Source organism: Hyaena hyaena, unplaced genomic scaffold (assembly GCF_003009895.1).
Source record: "Hyaena hyaena isolate Hyena2069 unplaced genomic scaffold, ASM300989v1 scaffold_968, whole genome shotgun sequence".
NCBI lineage: Eukaryota > Metazoa > Chordata > Mammalia > Carnivora > Hyaenidae > Hyaena > Hyaena hyaena.
Window position 1 is genome coordinate 339939 of NW_024081602.1, and position 24749 is coordinate 364687.

The 24749-nt window shown below is 52.3% G+C and overlaps 1 protein-coding gene across 1 annotated transcript in view; it reads left to right on the plus strand.

The window, feature by feature from the left end:
- Nucleotides 1–10126: 10126 nt before the first annotated feature.
- Nucleotides 10127–24749, plus strand: part of LMX1A (LIM homeobox transcription factor 1 alpha) — a 164937-nt gene continuing 150314 nt past the window's right edge. Inside the window, 2 exon segments of the mRNA XM_039221248.1 lie at nt 10127–10217; nt 12469–12655. Coding sequence (XP_039077179.1) covers nt 10142–10217; nt 12469–12655 — 263 coding nt within the window. The 5' untranslated portion in view covers nt 10127–10141.

Here is a 24749-nt window from a genome sequence, read left to right on the forward strand (position 1 = left end):
TACTTTTTGGTTACAAAGTGGGGAGTGGACCTATAGTTGTGTTTTCTTGGAGTTCTGGAAGGATTAGCAAGAACTGAATACCTAGTAGGTGCTGGGGAGAACTGGGGGGCGGGGGAGACGCTTGGCCACACCTGTCTTTATTCTCTGGATTGCACGTCCTGACACCATCTGCCTGTCCCTTCTTCCCTCCCCACCTGTCATCAGGACCCGGCTCTGCCAGGCTTGGAGGACACAAGGCTCCCTAAGACACAGATGTGTGCATTTCCAGGGAAGGAGGCAGGCATCTAAAGAAAAACTGGTAATATCAAGTGATAAATGCTAAACGGCCCGTGAAGGGGCCCAGAGGAAGTGCTAATTACCTGTCTAGGAGCAGAAGAGGTAGATATTCATCAGGCCAGAGGAGGAAGGGAAGGGGGCTCCTAACTGAGGACACAGTCTGCATCTAAGCTCAGGGGCGAGCTCGCTGGAGTCAAGGTCACTGCTAGGGGCAGGGGTAGTGTGTGGTGCTGAGTGGGCAAGGGCAGAGAAGAGATGGGGAGTGGGGGAGATGAGGCCTGGAGAGTCAGTTGCGGATGGTGTATGAGGAGGGGGCAGTGTGGGGCGGTCCCCTCAGAGGACTCCCAGCAAGGATGGCATGGGGCAGCGGAGGCCCCTTGGCTGGGAAGCAGGGGTTGGACTCGCCGAGCCCAGAGTCCCTTGCAGGGCTGACACTTTAACAACTAGATCAGTGTTTATTCTCTTCGTGAAATTGAAGACCCATCCGGCCGAGGCTCAGCCAGGTACATGCAGAGGCCGCTGGTGGAGGTCTGGCCTCCCGGAGGTGAGCAGCTCTCTGCCCTGTCGCTGGGGGGACAAGCCGCTGCCTGGGCCTGGGAGTGAGTCAGTGGCGAAGCCAAAGCCCGCCAGTGGGGAGAAAGATGAGTCGCTAAAGAAACTGATGGATGTGTTCCTGCCTCCCCGCCCTGCCCAGATGTTCTGGAAGACTCTGGCTGAACTCTGGGGCACACCCGTCGTGTTCCTGGCCAGCAGGGCAGGCCGGAGTGTCTCACTACCTGGCTCGTGGCTGCTGCTGGCACGGAACCAGGCCAGGACGGCCCAGTCCTCGCAAGGGCTCTGCGCTGCCCAAAACGGGCGAGACACCTCGGAGTGGGTGCCCTGCTGTCCGGCGGGACCTGAGGCAGAGGTTTAGTCACTGGAACTTGGCAGCTCCAGGCAGGGGCAGAGCATTTTCCAGGCTGATGTTCAGGGCGGATCTCTCTACTTGCAGATGAAACCAATGAGATAATGAATGTGAAAACACTGAGCAGCCACCAAGCTTCTCGCACCCCATCCCACCACTGTTCCTTCTGCGGTTCCCTATTCTGTTTCTGAGCCTCCATCCCCAAGCTTCTTTCATTCCTCTCCTTCTGCTGTCCTCACCTCACAACACAGAGCTTTGTTGACTCGAGTTCTGAGTTGCCTTGTACATTCATCCCCCTTGATGTCATTTCTGCCGTCCCTGCCCTGGTCCAGGCCCTGGATTTCTTGCTTATACTAGAGTAATAAAGTTTATCTGTTCTACTTCCTTTTCCTCCTTTTGAATTATGAGCCACGCTGCTACCAGACGTTGTCATCTCAGACCATAGTCCTGATTATTTTACTCCTCTCGTCCAAGACGTTCAAAGGCGGTCAGTGTAGCCTACAGAGTGATAAACTCTGAGGCCCAGTATTCAAACTTCCTGGCTGGCCCACTTCCCTATGTTCACAGAGATCGTCCGGCTTTTTGCCCTTTGCGCTTTCACGCAAGCCTTGCAATCTGCCTGGAACGCCTTCAGTTTCCAAAGCCTCCTGACAAGTTGTTTTTCTCCATTATTCAAGGTGCAAAACAGGTGGTAAATTAATTATGCACGGGATAAGAAAGGTGGGAATGATTATACTTTAGATGCATCAAAGACTTTTTTTTTTTTACTGATCTCATTAATGGATTCACGTAGCATTGATTCATTTTGTGCAGGACGCTGTGCTGTGGGCGGGGGTGGAAAGGTTCACCGAGTATGCACTTGGGCAAAAGCCTCTCGAGCTATGAGGATTAAGTTAAGGATACACTTCCTTTTTTGCTTCTTCAAACAAAGCCACGGTTGCGACTCCAACACTCGTGCAAAAATGTCTGTGGCATGGCGGTGTCTCTTTTTGCTTTAGCTACTAGGAAGCTCAAAGGCAGATCTGACTCCCAATCACAGTATTCATTGTCTTATTCAAAAATTCACATCAAGCAGGTGCCAGGTATGTACTCAGAGCTATGTTACATCAAACTATGGTGAACTAGGCGTACACATAGTTTCGGCCCTGAAGAGGCCACTATTAATTCTTAGAGTTAGCACATCTTCATTTCTGTTTTCTCTATTCCTGGCTTTGCAGTTTGTTGAATCTCTCTTTAGTTTTATGTGAGCTGAAATTATTTTCAGAAGAGGAGAGATACAGGCAATGTATAAAAGTAAAAATGTTCCAACACTGTTAATGAGGTCCCCGATTTGATCTCTGTCGTCATGAATTATATGTTTGTTCTTTTACTGTGGGGTCTCTCCTAAAGCCAGCTGGTCATGTAAATACAATTGACACAAAGTTTGATGTGATCATAGCAATCTTGTAGGGCTTTACTTTTCTCTCTCCTCTTATAAACCCGGAGTGACACTTAACATTCTATCGCAATTAAAATATTAGCCCCAAGTTCTTATTTTGGGGGATGATTTGCTTTTCTGTTCCCAGTATATAATTTTAATTAAAAAAAAAAAACCAAAAAACTTGTTACAGGGGCCCCTGGGTGGCTCAGTCGGTTTAGCATCCAACTTCGGCTCAGGTCATGATCTCACGGTTCGTGGGTTCGAGCCCTGCGTCGGGCTCTGTGCTGACAAGCTAGGAATCTGGAGTCTGCTTTGGATTTTGTGTCTCCCCCTCTCTCTGCCCCTCCCCTGCTCATGCACTATCTACCTCAAAAATAAACAAACATTAAAAAGTTAAAAAGACCCCTATTACAATATTGATAATATTTGTAGGTCACCTCAAACCCTTTTTAGAAACTAGGGGGGAACATAGTATGTAAATAAATTAGCATTTGAATAAACACAGTATAGACATCAGCAGAAATGAGAGTGTGGGGTCAGGGATGAGGGCTGTTCTCAGTGTTCTCCCAGCAGCCACTCTGGTTTAATGTACTTGGTGGGTGGAGATGCAGGTGGGGTCCCTTCCTTCCTAAAAATGCTTGGAAGTGGCTGGGGTCCTGCTGTGAGGTTGGCAAAGGCCGTCTCTGCCCCTGCTCAGCAAAGACCCAGCTCTCTGCGCTTACAGCTCTCTGCGCTGAGCAGTGTCTGCCTGGGGGCCGCACCCTGAGCCGCTGACCCCCAGCACTGGTCCCCCCCACCACCTCCCGGGTGCTGCGGAGAGCTGTAGCCAGGCCTCCAGCTGCTCCACCCGGCATCGGGCTCAGGGACCTCTGCCCAAATCCTCTGACACATTCGCCACATAGCAACTGTGGTGTGATGGGCATAGTAGTCCGTGAACCAGGCTCAGGATTTTAAGAGACCTCATGTCTTCAGGATTTCTCTCTCTCTGTGTTGGTGTCGGGGGAGTTCGCTCCTCATGACCGCTCCCCCTTCCCACTGCTGCCAGGTTCCTGGTACTTGGTGTGAAGTATCACATGTAGATGTCAGAGACGGGGCTTGTCAGAGCCCACAAGTGAGAAGCTTGTGCAGGAAGCCTGCAGCCTGGGGTCTTGTAACCGAGCATGTGGGGTTTTCCCGAGAGAAATCTCTTCTCTGGCTGGAGGGGGTATCAAGAGCCAGATTCCCCCTGAACCTCGCTCAGCGCCAAAGGTGGTCTTCAATTCAGTTCTGCCCCATTTAATTCAAGGCACGTTCTCTGGACACCTGCGTCCAAATGCTAGGTACCAGGGCCACACGTGGAAGTAAAGCACAGTCCCACGGGTGCCTATTGTCTGACGATGAGGGTGGCGATGACGAAGATGGTGGTAACAGCTAACATCCACTGAGCTCCTACGAGGTGCCTGTTCCCACACTACATATTTTGTATTATTTCATTTAACACGCACAGATTCAGCCCCCAAGTATTCCCTCGATTTATTAACTGAGGAAACTGAGGCTTGAAGAGGTTGAGGGACTTGATCAAAGCCATTGTAAGTGGCAGACTCAGTGATCAGTCCCAGGTCTGTGTGACCCCAGGCCCCACCTTCTCACTGCTCAGCAATGCCACCCTCCCAGTCACAGGGCACAGCCTCTCCGGGGCACAGAGACGCCTCAACTACCCAGCGACAGGTGCCATCGCTAGACTACGTGGACTCCCCCTGAATGCTGGCGTGACTCCTTTTACTCATGAGATGATGGCAGAGCCCAGATGATTTTCCTTGAGGGGCTATAGCTGCTCGTTCATGGGGAGGCTAGCTGGGGCCGTAAAGGATATTGAACATTAAGTAAACCAGACAGATTATTAGATGTTTCACATCCATTGCTTCTATTAACTCTTGAAGATTATTATTCTTTTCCTAGTACCCATAGGGACACTGAAACAAGAGAGGAGTTGACAGATTTAATCTTAAACGTTTACAAATGTCACAGCTAGGGGGCGCCTGGGTGGCTGTTGGTTAAGCATCCTGGTTTTGGCTCAGGTCGTGATTTGATGGTTCATGGGTTCGAGCCCCATATCCGGCTCTGCACTGACAGCTCGGAGCCTGCTTGGAATTTTCTCTCTCTCCCTCCCTCTCTGCCCCTCCCCTACTTGCGCTCGCTTCCTCTCTCTCTCTCTCAAAATAAATAAACTTAAAAAAAAAAAAAGAAACAAATGTCACAACTGGGATTTGAACTCACGCCTCGGTGTTTCTAAAGCCAGGCATGTACTTTCTAGCACACCCAGTGATGCCATGGGACAGATTAAAACTTAATAGCACACTCTAGTCAACACACATTCGCAGGGGCTCTGGCTCATCGCGTAGTGCTGGGCACCGGAGAAACACAGATGGGTCTGACCGGGGTCCTTCCCTGAAGGAGCCCACAGTCCAACGGGGAGACGGACCAGGCCGCACGAAGGATTTTAGACAAGACCCAAAGAATGCAGTGCCGTAAATGGCGCCTTTGTTGATTCCCCTCGGGTTTTAGCAGCTGGTTTGGGATGGCCCCCTTCACCCCAGAAAGTGCCACGGCACCTGGCGCTCGGTTCCTGAACGTGAGCGCAGGGCCAGGGGGAGCCCTGGGGTCGGCGGGGGTCGCAGCTCCGGTGCCCCCACCACGCTGGTCTCCGGCCGCCCCCGCCGGAGGACGGCCTTCTCTGTCTAGGCAGCAACGTGTCTGCTTTTTTTCCTCTCGCTGGAAACGCACTTTGACATTTTTTAACAAATAACACAATTTTCCCTTTGTGTTTCCCTTAATAAAACACAGGAATGAGAGCAAGAAAAGGAAAGTAAAAAAACATGTTCCTGTCATCTCCACTCTGTACCAGGATGCCCCCCCCCCCCGCCCCCGGCGCTGTCTCCCTCCCACCGCACGAGGTAGCCTCCGCCTCCGCTGCCCTCACTCCTCTCCCCAAATCTCAGCCACAGACGCTCCCGAGTCTGGGGGTGGTGCTTCTGGGTTTCCTGCCGTAGGAAGGGGAACGCCACAGCCCGTCTGCCTGCCTCACCCCATCTTCCACACAGTGCCACTTGGCTGAGGACAGGTGAGGGCAGAGAGGCGGAAGAGGCCCAGGGGCACCTCCTCTGTGAAGTACCCCCAGGTTACAGGGATCCCGTGCACCCTCTTGGGGTCACTTATCCGTTGTTGCTTTTAATCCATTACCCGGGCGTGCCTTCCTCCGGCAATGGCAGCCTCTAGACCAGACCCAGACCAGCAAAGGGCCTTCCATTCCGCACCCCCTCAAAGCAAAGTACTGGGCTTAAGACATATATCCCTGGTCTCTTGATATCTGCTTGAAGTTGCAAGATTCCTGATGTTTGGAACAGCTGCCCATCTCTCAACGGGGCTACATGTGAAGTTTCCACACTTGGGGCCAAACACCAATCATACAATTTGCAGTTTGGGGGAGATGTGGCCTATCAGCAGCTTGTGCGGAAGAAGACGGAGGGGGTTTTGTTAATAACATACACGGTCTGAGTCAACGGCCGCCCCTGAAAATGCCCACCCCGAATCAGGCCGTGTTAACGAGTATTTTACGGCCACAGGAAGGAGGTGAGGCCCTGAACACACCATCACTGGAAAACTACAACAGGTCTGGAGAGAGAGAGAGACAGAGACAGAGAGGGAGAGAAACTGGATTAGGATCAGAAGCAAAGTGAACAGGCCAGAGAAGGCCGCTCTTCGCGGTAGGATTTGACAGTTTGAAGGGCCAAGTCCCGAGCAGTCAATGGACCAGATGTGGCAGCTCTAGGGAAATGAATTGGAAATAAATTTGTTAATATAAACTTAACACTTGGACCAGATGAGCTTGAAGGTCACGTCCGCCTCTAGAAGTCAGTAGTTTGGGGTGTCTCTTTCAAAGCCTGTTTACCTCCTTTCTATAAGCTCTCAGAACACAGTACTTCTGATGAAAGGGAAAAGATGGGTGGTTCTTCACAAAGAGCTTCTGGACATTGGCTCTGTGGCATCTTCTGTCCTCAGAAAGGTGAAATGGTAGCATTTGAGTTTAAGATGAAAAACCATGGGGCGTAGTCAGGAGAATCTGTCGCAGGGGGAAAGCTGTCTGTCCACCTACCCAGCTCATGTCCCTGAGCTGGCTGAAATGACAATGGGGCAGGGGCGGGATTCAGTGAGCGAGGTGAAATAAAGCATGAAAGAAAAAACACCAAATAAACAAGGGATGTCTTTAATGGTTCGGACACTTAGCTACATCAGCATCTACACCTGGACAGATTCTGCAAAACATGGACTGAGGAGCGGTTGGTTCTCTGGCCCAGCCCATTGTCCAAAGTCAGTCTGCTTTCAGACTTCAGACCGGAAAGGCCTTTCAGACCATTGCGTATAGCGCCTTCACCGCAGAGAAGAAGTACACTTGCACAAGGAGGTGAGGTTGGCCCACCTGATGCAGAGCCGAGCTGGGAATGGAAGTGAGTTCCTTGGATTCCTGGGCCCATATGTTTTCACCTTTCCTAGAGTGCTGCCCCCACACAGCGAGCACGGCACTCATCCATCAGGGAACGACATATATGTGATCGATACTCACATATATGTGCCTGGCTCTGCGCTAGAGCTTATCATGTGATTATGAGACACAGTCTCCATCGTGAAGGTGCCCAGGAGCCCAAGAGCTGGGGAGAGACGTCCCTACCGAACATCTGTGGGTGATCTGTACTGATCGGGGTGCCTTCCAGAGATGCAGAGACCACTGGAGAGATGTGGGTCCCAGATCAGATGGGACCCCACACACTTTCAGGACATTCTTTAAAAGGAATAGTCTTACGACTAGTTAAACGTATTTCATACATTCAAGACCTTTAGTGAAACCAAGATTCTGCTGGGCATTTAAAAATATTCCTCGTGATTGTATTTGCCCGACTCCATTTTTTTTCCCCTTGCGTGACTTCTATTTTATATATTATCCTAAGGATACTGGTAATCCATATTGTTTTCCCACAGTCTACTTGCAGTGGCAGAGAGGACGAAGGACAGGTGTCAGGGGACATGCCACTAGCCATCTGGGCAACAACAGAGAAATCTCCCAGCCCTGCTAAGCCCCAAAGATTCATCAGAAACAATGGATAAAACTATGTGTTCTGCCTACCCCCCCCCACCCCAGGTTTGTTGTAAAGATCAAGCAAAATCATGTACGCCTGGAATGTCTAAAGCAGCATTCAAATGTAAAGTATTAAACTCTCTGCCCCTTTTCCCTTGTTTCCCCGAAGTCACATTCAGTGTTTGGCTTGTGTCTGCTGGCAGAAAGCACTTCTAATGGCGAATGGGGTCAAGGCTCCCAAGCACATCCCAGCAAGAGCTGCCAGCACCACTTCTTTAAAAATAAGGAAGTGGTCCTGTCCTTGGAGAAGTGAAAAGAGAGCGCTTGCAATGTGGCATCCCGCCTGCTCAGAGTTCATTGTGCCAGAGCGCCTGGCAAGTCCAATCCGGTTCCCTTCAGCCCAGGAATGGAGGGGCCCCCAGAGGATCCCGCGGAACTGACCCTTCCTGCGTATTCCCTCTGCGCTCCGCTCTCCTCACCTGTAGTATTGGGATAAGCACCGTCTCCACCCCACAGGGCTGCTGTAAAGATTCAGCGAGTTAACTGTGTCACCAAGCCTGGCACAAAATAAAGTGTTCGATAAACGTTAGCCCGCGTTATGGTTTATTTATGGAGTGTCCACTTGGGGCCAGGCCCCGTGCTGACCTGCTGGACTCCACACTTGGTTAAGACCCCGTTCCTGCTCCGGGAGGGGCCAGAGGTCTACCGCTGGAAGCCAAGGTTAGGAGGTGCAGTGACTCGACATCTCCCCCCTCCTCCAGCACTTCTCTCCCCTAAGAATGTCCCCTTAGCCCGCTTCCTGCTCAGCGCCTGGTGGGGGGTGGGGGTGGGGGTCAGATCCCACCTCGTCCCTACCCGGAGCCGGATTCAAGCTCGCACCGTGGGTCCTACGGCATCAGCACACCCCGTCCGTGAACGGGTTTCCATCTGAACCGGCCAACGGGTTTGGGAGCCCGGCGGAAGTTGGGAACGCTGCGGGAGCCCCGGCCGCGGGGAACGGGAGCGCGGCGCGCGGAGCCGTGGGGGCCCGCAGGCAACCACGCGCCGCAGCCCGCGGGCGCTTCCGACGGCGCGGGGAGGGCCGCGGGGCCGGGGGCGCGGGGAGCCGCTGCACGTGGAGGGGAGGAACCTCGGCGAGCCTGCGAGGCGGCCGCTCCGGGGCTGGGCCGCGCGGCCCCGGCCGGGAAGGGAGCTCGGCGGCCGCTCCGGGGGCGCGCTCCCAGCCCGCCTCCCCGCGCACCCCACCCCTTCCCTCCGCCGCGCGCCGCGCCGAGCCGCCCCTGTCAGCGGCGGCCGGATCCGCCCCGGCGCGGCGGGGCCCGACTCGCACCCACGACCCCGGGGCCTCCGCCCTCCCTCCCGGCCTCCGAGCGGCCCCGGCCCTCCCCGCCCGCCCCCCCTTCCCTCCCGGAGGAGCGACGCGGGCGGCCAGGACGTCCCGAGAAGGCCGGCCGCCCGCGGCCACGTCCCGGCCCGGCCCGGGCGCGCCGAGGAGCGGAGCCAGGGGCCGGCGCTCGCTCGGGCTCCCTCCCTGCCGCGCCGGCCGCAGCGTCGAGGGCCTGCGGCTCCCCGGGCCGGGGCTCCCCGCGGCGCCCGGCCGCCGCCTCCCGCCCCCGCGGCGGGGAGCGAGCTCGCCCACCAGGTAAGGAGGGCTTGCGCGTTCCTGGGCTGCGGCTCTGGCGGGCGTGTTTCGGAAAGTTGATTTGAAATGCATCCAAGAGTGAGCAGGGCCAGCCGCGGCTCCTCCCCGAGGCGACTTCTGCGCTCCCGCAGACGTTCCCGGCACCAGCCGACCGGCGGAGCACCGCCCCGCGCGCCCCCAGCGGCTCCCGGCGCCCGGGGTCGGCGAGCAGGCGGGCGCGCTCCGGCTCGCGCCCTCGGCCCCCCCCCCCCCCGGGCCGGGGCAGGTGAGGGTCCACCCCGGGCCGGGCCGGCCGCGGGCGCTACACCCCGCCGTCCCGCGCGCCTGGGCCGGGCCCCGCGAGGGGAACACCCACCCCTTTGATTCCCCGTCTCCCCGCGTCGCCGGGCTCCCGCAGAGCGGTCCCCGGGGCCCGCGCGAGTGTAGGTTGGGGCGGAGTCGGACTGGGGCTGGGAAACCTGGGGCTGCGGACCGAGGGGGGGGGTGTGTCTGGCGGGGGGGAGGCAAGGGCAGGAGAAGCGCAGTCGGGGGGCGGAGGTCTAAGTACAAAACGCGTTGACTTCAAGTGAAATCAGATCAGTCCGAGCAGTCCGCGGTGACTCGCCTCTCGCCTCCCACCCCACGTTTCTCTGGGCTGGACTCGACCCTCCCGGCTCCTTCTGGTGACCCTGGACACTCCCTGCGTCCTTTCCCAGGAGAGCCGCGGCCGCGGGCTCCCGGTCCCAGAAGGCACGGACCCCCGGAGCACCGCTTCCTCTCCCCTGAAGGTCCTCGCGGCCCGGCCCGAACATGCTGGACGGCCTGAAGATGGAGGAGAACTTCCAAAGCGCCATCGAGACCTCGGCGTCCTTTTCCTCGCTGCTGGGTGAGTGTTCAGGCCCTGCGTGCCCGGTGCACCCTCTTTCCGACGGGCCCCAGCTCTGCAGCCCAGCTGGCCCGGGACCGGCCGGCGAGAAGGGAGCCCGCGCCCCGCGTTGTGGCCACGCTCCGCGCGTCCGTCTGTCCCTTCGGGTCGTTCCCTCCCCAAACCGACAAGCCGCCCCAGGCCTCACGCTCGGGCCGCCGAATTCCCCAAAGCCGCGAGGGGCGGGCGAGATTGCTCGCGGGCGTGAGTGGCAAGTGATTAAAGATACCCAGGGCTGGATTTTTAATCACGGAGCTGATCGACATCTCATAAACGCCATGCGCTTCTCCGAGGCCTAAGGGCGAGCAGAGGAGACCCGAGGCCCGGGGCGCCCAAGTTCGAGGCGGCTTCTCGTCCCCACCGACTCCAGCCCCGACCCTCAGCCCCGGGCATGGCCCACAGGCTTTTCCAGGCCGGTGGGCAGCGTAGCGCGGGGATTAGCCCGCGCGGCAGGACCCTCGCCTCGGTTTTAATTAACTGGAGCCGGACCTCGAGGCCGGCGGGTTCCCCCCTGCCTCCCCAATCCCTTCCTGAGACCGCGGAGGAGCTGCGAGCCAAGGGCCTCCAAAGGGTGTTTGCGCGCGCGGGTCTGGCCGATCTGAGGCCAAGGATTCGCAACCCCGCCTCCCACCCAGACCTTGGTGCTTCTCAGGTGTGGGCAGCGGCTGTTTTAATATCTCAGCGGGAGAGGTTTTCGTTCTGTCTTTAAATCTCTTGCCTCTTTCCCTCGCTCGGAGCCGCTGGAGCGGGGAGAAGGCGAGGGGACAGTTCGGCTGGAGGAACCAAATCCAGAGAGGAATTCCCCCTGCTCCCCAGATGAAACGAAATCACGCGCGCTGAGCCCCCCTCTTTCAGCCGCGCCTGCGGAAACTTCTCAGCTCCGTGCGGCCTCGGGAGAGTGCGGGGGTCGGGCTGGGGCGCAGGCTGGCACTGCCCTCGCCGCGAGTGCGGCGACCTTGTGCTACAGCGGGCGTCGCGGCTCACCGCGGCTCCCAAAGTCCGCGTCCTGGCCCTGAATGCCGAGACAGGGCAGAAAGAATAGACCAGTTTACGATCGAGAACTATCACGCTACTTTTCTTAGCCCTCCCTGCCGTGCCCCCCGCGCGACGGGCTCTGCCCACGAACTGGTGGCACGGTCCCCCAAGGGAAAAGCAACAGGAGTGTGGCAAGGACGTGGGGAGGGGTCGGGCCCTTTGGGACCCCACGCGCAGGAGTATGGTTACCAGGGGACAAGGTCTTCTTTAAATAGCTGTGAAATGTGCCGACAAAGGCGGCCAAGCGTTCTCCCATCCTAAAGAAGGGCACCCCCTACCCAGCAAAATAAAGGAACAAAACCGGCAAAAGTCCAAGGGGGTAGTAGAGAGAATTCCGCGGGCAGGCGGAGCGGGTTTGGGGCGGGTGTCGGCTCTCCTGAGCCGCAGCTGAGCGCACCCGGTCCCGGAACTCTGGGCCGGTGGCGTCTCCGCGCCCTGCGTGCTTCTTCCTTTTCCCCTTCTATTTTGATGCTTCTCAGTTATGTATGTGTGTATACAGATGTACACATACATGCAATTATACGTAAAACCCCTCTGCAGTTTGTGTTCCAGCTAAGAGGCAGCAGGCAGGGGACCATTGCTTTGAACAATACTGAGTTTGCCCAGAGGGAGATGGTATTTTTCTCTACGAATGAGACTTTTTAGGAAGAAAATTAAAAAAAAAAATTTTAAAAATCTCCCTTAAAACATAGAAGAGAATTGCGTTTTAGCAAAAGACAAAATCAACGCCCCCTCTCCCCGAATTCTTTTTACAGACTCGCAGTTTTTAATCACTGTCGAAAGAGACCAGCGTAGTGAGTGACTTGATGTTTCCCTGATAAACCGGGGAGCGCAGAGGTATTCGCGGTCTCATTTTATTGGACGCGCGCACATTTGCGCGAATACCTGGGCAGGTTTGCTCTTTGAGGCCGCTTACGGATCTGCGCCCCCTCCCCCGTGGAACTGGAGCCTTCCCATATAGTCGCTGTTTATTAGAAACAACACTCAGTTTGATTTTCCTCTGTTCTCCAAAACTCGCTTTGGTGGATTTAGCGGGGAAGGGGGGGGCTGCCCAGGGTGGGGGGCTCGGGGGAAATCGGGGGTGTGGAGTGATCAGTGATGGGAGCCGGTCCCGGCCGCCTTTCGCCGGGATGCTGGGCCAGCGCGGTTGACCCGCGAACGTCTGTTGCTGCCGTAGGCAGAGCGGTGAGCCCCAAGTCTGTCTGCGAGGGCTGTCAACGGGTCATCTCGGACAGGTTTCTGCTGCGGCTCAACGACAGCTTCTGGCATGAGCAGTGCGTGCAGTGCGCCTCCTGCAAAGAACCCCTGGAGACCACCTGCTTCTACCGGGACAAGAAACTCTACTGCAAGTATGACTATGAGAAGTAAGTGTCCGCGCCGCCCGGAGCGCGCCCCCCAGACAGGCACCAGCCGGCGCGGGAGACTCGATCCTCCTGCAGCCCCATCCGCTTCCGGGAGGCTCGGGAGGCGCCCGCACGCGCCGAGGCGCACAAAACCCATTCACCCCCAGCTTGTACACCGCCCCGGGCTGCGGGGAAGCGCGCGCCGGGCCGCAGAGGGGCGCGAGCGACGGCTGCCTGCACCGTGTGCTCGCCGCTTTGCAGGCCCCCCAGGCTCCAACTTGACGCTCCTCCGTGGGGGCTCCCACCCCGTAAGCTCGTTCCCGTCTCTCCCCTTCACGCGGATGCAACGCCCCCCCCCCCCGTGCTGCCTGGAGCTCTCGTGTCCGCGCGGGTTCCCACGCCGCCTCACCCACGTACCCGCGCCGCGCACGCGCTTCGGGCGAGCGGTGCTCCCTGAGTGCTCCCACGGCGTCCGCGCGCGCCTTTGCCGCTCGGCTGGGTCCGCTGGCCGTCGCGACAGATTGGGCTCAGACAGGGCGCTGCTGCCCCTCTGAGCTCCGCGCGCACCCTGTTTGCCTTTTCTCTCACTGTCCCCGACGCCCCTGCCCCGCTTCTCAAAAACTCTGGGGGCGCAGCTGCAGTTAGGCCAGAAGCGGGGCCTGATTTGAGGCTCCCTCCTCATCCTCGCGTGGGTGTGGACTGCAGCCTTGCAGAGCATTCAGCGCTCTCCTGCCCACGGGGAACGTTCTGGTGTGTTGTGAGGAGACTTAGGAGGCAGGTATTTAAGACAGTAGATTATTGTGAATCTAGATTTCTGTAATGCCTGAAGCCTGGATGCGGCAGGGAAGAGGGAGTTAGAAGGATTTCCTGGTTCTCACCAGGCAGGCCCGGAGTTGCTGAGTGGGTCCGTGGGGAGGGAACTGCTTTTCCTTGTCACAATGGCCAGTTTATAGGGACCCCGGCTTCGCAGAGCTGCGCAGGGCATCGAAGGAATGCAAAGGGGCTGAAACGCAGGCCTCTGGTTTTGCACACTAGCACTGGTATCTGTGAGTGAGTGGACGCGCGCGTGCGCAGGCAGAATTCTGCATTCGTTGCTGGTGCATAAAAGGGGCCGCACTGCTGAGGATCATCGAGGGAGGGGCCGTGTGCATGGAGAGCAGTGCCTATCACGTTGTTAAAAACACAGCGAAGGGGGTGTGTGTGCCGAAGTCCCCACGTAACAACGACAGCGAAACGCGGAGAAGGAACAGATAAAGCTTCTTTTCAGTGTTGTCTGGGCTGTGGAGTTGCCGAAAACCGGCAACTGCGTTTATACCCAGTGACCAAACACACAATTAATTTTTCTGCCGCCCAGTGCTCCTTTGCCATAGTATACTTGAATTTCACCCTCAACGTGGAAAGGGTACTGGCCATTCATACTTGTTTTGAAAAGAGAACTTTGCATTTTTCGCACTCAAAAGAATACATGTTGGATTTGGGGTGAGTTGGACCCTAGAGAAACGTGGAGAGAAATGAAAACACACGGACCTCTTTCCAAAGTGGTAATTATGGTTAACATTTTTTAAAGAAGACATGCCTGTATCTGTTCTGGGTTGTCTGTTGCCGCAGCGTCTGAGTGAAAAGTGCAATTTTGGGGGAATTAAGCAGATTTCGCTCACGGAACTTCAAGTATCACCTTTGGATAAAGCTTTTGGTGGATTGCTCGCGCCCCCCCCTCCCATCTTGCTTTTCATCTAAAGGTTTTGGGATTGTGTAGACCCAATCTTTATCTTTCTGCTTATAGATTACTGAAATGTCCACATCCTTCAGGCATAACACTAGCGAATTCAAAAGTATTGGAGCTTAGGAAAGGATTTGGGTTGTGAATTTCTATTCTGTTTGTTAAAAAAAAAATCACGAATCAAAGAAGGCTTACGGGTCAACACAGCTGTCTGGCCAGTCAGATCTTCTTTAAGGAAGTCAGGCCGTGTCAAGAGGGGAAGAAACAGTTGTTGTAAAGTACTTAACACAACAATGTCCCTTCCATTTCAGCCCCCAGGTTTGGCCTCGGTTTGGGCTGATTAGCCCACTAGGGTCAGTTCTCCCCTCACAGCTATTTCTGCAGAGGGAAAATTGCAGGGATCAACTTGCCAGCTGTTGGCCAGAACCAAGAAGATTTTGTAAAGGGGTGCGAGCCGCATTGTTCAGAGAGTTGTTGGTGTTACAATGAGCGATTTCAATTTCAATTTTAACATAAAGTCCGGAAACGCAGATGTCAGAGTGGGTTGCTTGCACTCTTCAGCACACTGCATGCTATCAGCACTGGTCTGGGCTCAGCTCCTCAGTTTTGTTTTTTTTTTTTTTTAAGATGAGGATTGTTTCTCCTCTGTTCTCAGTCCCAATCCCATTCTTCTTCCAACAAAATGGGGTTTTAATATGTCTGATCATCGTAATGGCATTCGCACGCAGGGTAGCTGCTATAGGAGAGGAGGGAGGTTTGTGTTTGTTTCAGAATGAGGCTCCATGCAAATTCCTCTCTTTAGCAAGCTGTTGTTCTCTATGCCAGCCACTGGGCTACCCACCAAATGAGAGGCTCTGAGACTGGGTCTCAGAGCTGCCTTCAGGGGGCTTGTAGCCTGGCCCTTTCACCTTCTGTCTTCTCCTAACTATCAACTCTTGCAAGTGCAGGCGAGGCATTGCCTAGAAGCTCTCCAGCCCGATCAGATCTTTATCCTCCAGAGGGACAATTCCACTTCAGATAATCCTCAGGAGAAAGCCACAGAGAGCACTTTTCCTCCTTAATAAACAGATATTTAAAAATAGTTTTGCCCTTTTGGGCCAACGTAGAGGGAGAAGAGATGGAAGGGGGTCAGTGAGGAAGCATGTCATAAAAACACAGATGGATCAGTGCCCTGCACTCCAGATCCACCAAGTTTGAGGGCTGCTCCTATGCATTAAAATGAAAGCGTGTACATATAGCTCACGCGCCGTCTTCGGCGAAGGTCATAAACATAATGTTAGAGAAAGCGAGTTTATTATATTTATTTTAGCCATTTGTCTGTGCGTTTCTGGCCTGTGGGGCCAGTTTTGCATTTGAATTATTAGCCTCCCTTCTTCGTGATGTCAGGTGGCCAGCTAAAAAGTGAAGATCCTACTCTGTCAACTAGTTGTTACACCTTCTTGGTGTCAAACACCAAATTTGTCTAATTAAAAAAAATGGAATCGACAGTGGCATCTTAGACACAGCCATTCATTTAAAACTTAAAGGACGTTTTGTTAAATATTTGTCTCATACGTTATGACACCCTTAGGAATCATTTATCTTCTGATCATCCAAAACAAATAAGCGTTTAAGGCCAGAGCGTAGAGCACTGATTTATGAACGACCACAGAAATGGAAGAATTGGAGGTGATCTTTTCTGTGCATGACAGGTCATCACACAAAAAGAACTAGTTAGGTGGGATGAACTGGTGAAACTGTACTAGGCAATATAAAACACAAGGATGCTCTATAGGTGTGGACGTTTAAAAACTGGATTCAACTCTTTTCAGCGTTCCTGAAAGTTAGCAGACAACCAAAATATTTTCCAGCCTCGGGGGACTTCTATTTTTATAACCGTTGTTCCTTATTTAACTGAGTTCTCTATGATCTGGGTAGTTAGGAGTTTTCCCTGAATTTGTTCCAAACAAATACTGTAGTCGGACTCCAGCGAGAGACCGAAGAGGCTGGGAATCACGGGAATGTGGTAATACAATAGATAATTAAGCCTTCTGGAAGGGATCCCACATTTAAATCGAGTTTATATTGTTTCTTTCATGTGCCTGGCAGCTCCGTGGGTCAGCCGGGGCCCTCTTCCCTCACATGTGAAGTTTGTCATTATCCCTTAGATTGTTCTGGACATCCTAGGAGCAGTGTGGGATAACTCTGCTGTCATCAGAGCTGTTCTCATAACATCGCAGCTCCTCACCAGTTTTCGGACGGCAGGGACTAAATCGGGGCAAAGTGCGTATCACGTTTAGAGCTTTCTCCATATCTTGCCTTCGACCTGCTGATTGGCAAGCCCTCCGGAAAAAAAAATGGCTGAGGTAATGAGCTCTATTAGGACCCGTAATGAACTAATCCCGCATTTTATCAAGGTAGCGTAGGATGTGTGTGTAGGAAGGAGAATTAGTTCGGTTATATTACTGTGACATTATTTGCAGATCAGAATTGGGCATGCAGTTCCTCCTAAAGGGAGCCCACAGATGAAATTACAGAGGCAATTTTTTTTTTTTTTGCGTTTTTTTTTTTTTTTTTCTGTCCGCACTTTATCTTTTGCTGGCCTATCTACTCCTGGCATAATAAAATCTAAGGAATATAAAAATCAAACACAGCTAGGTAATAAATTGATGTCTGCATTAAATTGCAGGGGGTGGTTAGCCCGGGATAAGCACCGTCCATGGGCTGTGCGGGCGTCAGTGCAGGCCGCGTAATCTCTTTTTATATTTCGAGGGGGATTGGAAACAGTCCTTCCTCAGAGGTGGGTTTTTTTTTTTTTTTATTAAATACGTATTGGTCCCTGGGTAGGTCCTCCTTGGAATCTAAGACCTACAATTTTGAAATAAAATATTTTTGAAATAAAATTAGACAGCACAAGTAGATATTAATAGTATTCTGGGAATTAGAAATGAACATTGCTTTTCAGAGTAGGTTATGGGATTCTTTTGATCCTTACGTAAGTGGAACACGTTATAAAAACTTTTTTTACCCGATCCAGTTTTACCCACTCGAGTCCTGGGACTTTTGTCGTCCACCTGGGTGAGGAATTGCTTTTGCTGTCAGATTTTAGGGACAGGAGCTTTCCTGAGAGTTCATTATTTGTCTTGCATTTTGGTTTCATTTTTCTTATTTCTAACCTTTGTATTAACCAAAATCCGGTTACTGATTTTTTAGAGAAGCCTCGTCGTCGTTGCCTTTTAATTCTGGAAAAATTGCTTCGGAGATAATGAACAGGTACCTGTTTCTCTAACGGGAATGATTCCGTCTCTTAAATGATCAGCTACTGATTTTTTACGGTCAAAGAAATTATTTGGGTCACAGTGTTTAGAAGCGAGCAAAGCAATGAGGATTTAAAATACTCGTTATGTTATTGGAACTTTCTTGAAGCTTCTTAGAGTAAACACCCATGCAAAATGCCATTGTTGGACCATATCAAGCACAAAATAACCCATTCTGAATCCCGTTATCATGATTGTTAAGTAATTGTACAATGCTAGGAAAAAATGTGCAACCACATGGAAAGATTTGAAAATAATTTCTGCTGTAGGGCGCCTGGGTGGCTCAGTCGGTTAAGCATCCGACTCTTGGTTTTGGCTCAGGTCATGATCTCACGGTTCTTGGTATTGAACCCCAAGTCAGACTCTGTGCTGGCAGCATGGAGCCTGCTTGGGACACTCTCTCTGCCCCTCCCCCACTCGTGCTGTCTCTTTCTCTCTCTCTCAAAATAAAGAAATAAACCTAAAAAATACTAAAAATAATTTCTGGGGGCGCCTGGGTGGCTCAGTCGATTGAGCGTCTGACTTCCGCTCAGGTCACGATCTCATAGTTCTTGAGTTCTAGCCCCACGTCGGACTCTGTGCTGACAGCTGAGAGCCTGGAGCCTGCTTTGGATTCTGCGTCTCCCTCTCCCTCTGCCCCTTCCCCCTTGTGCTCTGTTTCTCTCTCTGTCAAAAATAAATAGACATTAAAAAAATAATATCTGTCATAACTGTGAAATCTTAGCCCTATTTTAGTGCTTTTCATTTTTGTTTTAAGTATCTTTCCAATGTGGATTTTGCAACGCCTTCTGCACCTTCTGAGGGGGGTGCTTAGCCAGCCACTTGCCAGCTGGGATGAGGAGGATCGGAGGCATCTGGGGCGGAGTGCCTCTCCTGCCCTCTGCACAGAGCAAAAGCGTTCCCCTTTTTGCTGCCCCCTAGGAATACCTGGGTTTTTCTCTAAATCTCTTAGCGACACGTAGAACCGTGCTATTTCCAGCAGCCTTTTCAGATTTGGTTTGGGAAAGTTGGTAATTTCAGGAGCAAAGTGTGGAAACGGTTCTGATCTCATGCGAGAGCAGAGAGAAGAGGCCTTTCCCTCCCATGTGCCTGCTTTGCTGGGACCTACAGGAAAAAGCGCGCCTTAGGATTTACCGCGTCTCCCTATTTTTGACTAGTGTGAGCAGGGACGCTGTCGTCAGTTTATCACAATTAGAAGCAGTTATGATGCCGCTGCCCAGGGTCGGCTGCCTCTTTGTGCGTCTGTGTCTTATATTAAATGACACCCAGCCAACCGTCTTGCCGAAATGGAGCGCACACCTTCCAAATGTCAAATTGTTATTTTAGTCAAGCACAATGATCTGTCTCTATATTTTTAACCGAGACGAAATTAATAAAATTGCTATGGCCCTGGCATTAATTAGCAGGAGGATTAGATCTGTATCGGCTAAAAGGGAGGTGTAAACACCGTAATCTTGCTACATGTTTGTTTTCACACTCCTGAAAATAAATAAAATGAGACTTAGGGTGGGGATTAAGTTTCTCTTGGCATTAGACAACAGATTCGACTGGAATGCGGCAGAAACACTGCAGCATTAGTGAGGACATGATGGAAGGAGTCAAACCGGGGCCCCACGTTGGCTTCCCACCTTGCGTGTCTACCTGATCCCGTCACAAATCACCCCACCTGGGTAGTTAAAAAAGGGTTTTGAAACCCACCTCTGTGCTGTTCTCGGTGGTGAACCGAGGCAGCCTCGTCGTCTGCGGAGCCTGGCCGGTGCGCTTGGATTAGCCAGAAGAGAAGGAAGGGACCGCCAGCTTCCCAGTCCGTGCACCATCATGCCGCGACAACTAAAAATACAAAACGGACCATGCTTTTCCTAGTCCTTCAGCTAAAGCTCCGCGAAGGAGTTAGTTTGGTCTCTCCCAGCCTTTCGGGATTCATCTTTGGGGATCCTATTTTGGGATACCAGCGATTCTGTCTGGCTTCTCTGACCCCAGTGTCTCCCCACCCTACCAGGTTTGTGTTTTATCGTCATTCTCCTATCGCGGACGGGCCCCGATAGATGCCCGGCCACCGTGGACCAGCCTACCTGGTCTGACAGGCCCGATGAAACTGTGTACATGACAGATACCTGTCGCGTCCAGCATGGCTGGAAAGGGGCCGCGTGCTCTGTCTGGCGTTCACATCTGGCCCCGTCCCATCCTGCCTCCCTCTCACTCCCCTGTGCCCTGTGGAATTCTAGTAACTTGACTCTTGCCAGCATCAGATACTACTTACACACCATCTCATCAGCTGCCTCATTTTACCCCCCAGGTCCTCCTTATGGACCATTAGTCCTCTTTTGATTTGCTCACTTGGGGGAAAGTAATCCGTCTTCTGGACGTAAAAGTCATAGTGCTGTCACACGGCCACCCACTTATGGACCAGGGCTCAGCTCAGTAGTTGGCAAGGGGCGTAACCCTCAGGCTTGCCTGATCCCGTGACCATTGCTCTTTGGGTGACCACATAGGGGCCTCTGAACATCTGCTGAGCATGCCTGGTCCCTCCATGGATGCCGCCCTATGTCCTGGCACGCTAAATGGACGTTTTTGGTGGGTCAGAGAGGCGCCTGGGTCTGATGCTGTCGCCGGTAAAACAGAAGGAGTCGTTCGGTGAGAAGCCGGTTAGTGTCGTGATTGGATGTGAAAAGCACCATTCATCCTCCGCTTTTTACGGCTTCTCTGCACGTGGCCCTTCTCCAGCCTGGAAAGAGCCAGCCTTTATCTCTGGAGCACCAGGTTCTGCTGCTGGGTGCGGGGGGATCTTCCCAGCAGCCCCCTCTCCAGATCCACCCGCCCTTCGGCTCCGCCACAGCCACGCCCTGACTCATAGCTCTGGTGCCTCCTCCCTATGGAGCCTCAGGAACCTTTAAAAGGATTTTTGAAAACAAAACAAAACAAAACACCCCCTCCTGAACTCCAGATTAGCCTCTTAAGCTCATTAAAGTTCCTTTAAATACCAAAATGTTGGGCTCCTGGGGAAGATCCCCCCAAACCATATTTTCATTCTTCACATTGTTGTCATTCACTGTGCAGCAGATCAAGGGCAGCTCCCTCTGGGCCCAGAAACGGTCCCCTCTCTCTCTGCAGGAGGGTCCAAATATGTCTTTGTTTGAGTACTCGAATAGCCTGAACCTAACTAAGCATGAGCCCATGCCAGCTTGGCCTGCGGCCCCCAGCTCTGTGCTGGAGGAGAGGTTGATGTCTCTGGGAACAAGGTGGGGCCCCGGGAGGGGAGCGGGCAGGTGAGTGGAGAAGATGTGGCTGGTCCTGTTTTCAGGAGCTTGGTAGCCCCTGGGTCCTCTCCCAGTCCCTGGGGAGAGCCGGGGTGGAGGCGTGCTCCGATGGCCTGGACTGAAAGGACGGCCCTTGTCCCGCAGAAAGAGGCTGGCTTTGGGAGCCCTGTTTCTGGGACCCCGCAGAAACGCCAGAGCCCCGTTGCTGGACTGGCACAGTTCAGAGGCAGATGTTTAGGGCCTCCGTGCCTTTCGCTTGATGCTCTCCCCTTTCCTTCAGCCTCTCTTCCAACAAGGCTCCTTAGTACACCCACCCCCTCTCCGTCAGGTCAGGCTTCCTTCCCTAAAGCTGGCTCTTGGGGAGAGCTTTCTGGTTTTGACAGTGGAACAAATCCTTTTTAACATAACCATCGAGAGTTTCCTCCCCTGCTGCTGGCTCCCCTCACCCCTTCTCCTCCTGCCCCTCCTCACATTGTAGCAGGGATTCCTTTGTGCGGTACACACAGACAGTCGTGGCCGCCATCTTCGCAGGGATACAGCCACAGCTCCTCAGAGACGAGGAGTGCCACGAGGTATGCCTTGGAAACCCAAAGGGGAAGAACCTTCCAGAAGACCCTCCCTTGCGTTTCTTTGGCAGGAGTGTTGCTCAGTCCCTGTGCCTCTCTTTCTCCTGGGTCTCTGTGCACCTGGCATCCCTAGATTCAGCCAGAGCGCTAGTTACACAACCCCGTTTGCAAGATCTCTGCTCAGGCCTACCTTCTTGCCTGCCTTGTGCTGTGAACCCATCTTGGGACCTTTTAAATTTCATATTATCTTGTGTATGGGCGCCAGCCTGGTCTCAGCTGACTGTCAAAGTGCGCAGGATATTATAAAATAGTGCACATTGGGATGCACATGAGAATATGGTCTTCTTTCAAAGATACTTTTTGGGGCGCCTGGGTGGCTCAGTCGGTTAAGCGTCCAACTTCGGCTCAGGTCATGATCTCACAGTTCATGGGTTCGAGCCCTGCGTCGGGCTCTGTGCTGCCAGCTCAGAGCCTGGAGCCTGTTTCAGATTCTGTGTCTCTCTCTCTGCCCCTCCCCTGCTCTACTCTGTCTCACTCTCAAAATTAAATAAACATCAAATATTTTTTTTTAAAAGATACTTCTTTTAACTCGAAGGGTGTTCAGTCAGAAAGGAATGACTACCTTTCAGTAGAATTTTAGGTCCTAGAAGGGGACCAGTATATGGAGATCATTTTAGACAGAAAGCAAATACGGTAACCTGGGGCGCTGTCCTGCTTGTCTGTATGTAAGGCTGGTTGTGATTACACACCCATTCCTTCTCTTCTGGGTTGTTTTCTCTGTGCTCTGCCGTTGGTTGGGTCTTCCATTTCAAAAGTCTATATCCGTAGACGGAAGGGCTTGGACAGGCAGCTGTGGATGGTTGAGCCACTGCACAGCCCCCTCCATTACAGGAAGGATAACCCTATGGCAAGAGATGTCTAAGCCACGGTGTGCTTATCTGTACCAAGGAAGATGCTAACGACCTCACAGTGTTATTGTGATTAATTACATCAGAAAATGAATAGGAAAAGCTTTTTGGTAAAATACAGAGAACTATACAAGTTGGGTATTACTGTTGATTTTTTTTTTCTTTTTTGAGTAAAGTAATACAGATTCTCAGGAGCTGTGCAGGCCAGCTGTGTGGAATAGTGGCTAAGAGCATAGGACTGTGGACGCAGGGTGTCTGGGATCAAATCCTTGCTCTGTTACTCACTAGCCATTTCCTTGGGCGAGGGCCTTAACTCTCTCTGTTCCGGTTTCCTCTCTCTAAAATAGGGATGATGATAGAACCGACTTCATAGGGTCATTTGGGGTTATTTCTAGAACGTAAAGGTCAATGCTTTTCTCATAGGGAATGCCACAAAAGGATGTGTTACAAACAATGTATCCTTTTCTATGTTTTCTTTAAGATTTAAAAAAAATTTTACAGTAGTCTCTACATTCAACGTGAGGCTCGAACTCACAACCCTGAGATCTAGGACTGCACGCTACACTGATTGAGCCAGCCAGGCACCCGGCCCCTTGTTTTACATTTTGAAGGAGCGTTCACGTGTGTTATCTCTACTGGACCTCACAACAATTTTAAGTTAGATAAAGAGAGGTGGTTTTTGTTATTGTTGTTCTCTGCCCCGCCCCCTGCATTTTATAGCTGAGGAAACTGAGGCCCAGAGAGTTTAAGAACTTGCCCAAGGTCACACCGTTGGTGAAGAGGGAAGCTGGGATGCTGTTCCGCAGCTGACTCCCGGTCCTACTGCCTTTCCTCTAAATCACACCATCTGCTGCTTGAATTCTGGTGTTCACACCCCAGTGAGATCACAGTTCTCAGTTTGTCCTGTTGAACCAGCTCTTGGAAAACAAGTCCCCACCTGCTAGATACTGGAGCTTTCAGGCAGCCTGCTGACGGTCAGCTGTTTATAGATTCCGGGGCTTTAAAGGAAGTTTTTTGGATTTGGGAATTGCCTGAGTGTTTGTGTGTGTGTGTGAAAGCTGCTAGTGTACTCTCACCACTCCTGTTTATCCAACTGCACACACACACAGAGCTGTCCTGCCCCCATCCATTCCTGGCCCCTCCCCTCCGCGTCGGTCGCCATTTTTCTCTAAGCTTAGCTCTTCTTCCCCACCGGAAGAATGACAAAAAGGCAGACAAGCATCCATTTTCCTTCTCTCCAGCTCCCAGTGCTTGCTCTTGGTGGCTTGTTCTGTGAGCCCGTCTGCACATTTGGCAGCAGAACTGTTAAATATCAGATCTGGAGCCTTCCAAACATAACTTCCATCGGGACTAGCCAACAGCTGTCCATCCATTCCTTGGATAACCCCTTTCCAAGGTTTCTCCTGAACTGTGTCATGTTTTCAAGCAAGCCCCAGCCTCAGCTAGAAAAGATCCCGTTGTGACCCGGTAGGAGGCTGGTTTTCGGAATTGTTGACGCCCTCTTGTTTATTACTTGTCCTGGCTGGATTAAAAAAGGGATAATGGAGTCTTTTTAAGGAAATGAAACATTCCTATATTGTATTATTTCACTTGCTAGCGCTGACACTGGATTCATTTAAAGCTAGTATTTTTAGAGGGATGGAATGTGTGTCTGAATTTAATCTCTGTAAACTGGTGTTCGGTGAAACTAGAAATGTCAGGTACTATACGAGGAACGGCATGCGTTTTACTGAGTTGTATGTGAATTTCTCAAATTGAAAATTAAATGAAATGTTATAAACAATTGGTCCATTGATTAAATCATTCATTCATTCGTTTAATCAAACAGACTTATTAAATTTCTCTATGTGCCAGGTATGTAAAAAATGAGTAAAATGAAGCACCGATGTATTAACAATCTAGCAGAGACCATTTAGAGACAGAAATTAAACAGACGCACAAGAGAAGAATAAGATTGTTTTAAGAGAGGCACGGCCTAGAGGACAGAGAACTGTCTTCCTTAAAACCCTTTGTTCTGCATTACTCTGTACTATTCATTATCTTCATCATGCTTATCACAATATGAAGTATGTATTTGTGGCTTTATTGCCTGTCTATGTTACTAGGCCTTAAACTCTGTGAGGGCAGGGACCTTCCTGTTTTTGTTTGGTGTGTTGTTCTTTGATTCCTGCATCTCCAGCATCTTGCGCGGTGTTTGACACAGAGTAGGCATTAGACAAATATGTGTTGGTTGAATGGTTAAGTTAGTCAATGGGTGACTTGCTTGGGGTCGTTGTAAGAGCTTCATGGAGGAGGTGACAGACAATAAAGCAATCAATATGGGCCTATTTCAAGTTGTGGTCGGCACCGAGGAGGTGATGACCAGTAC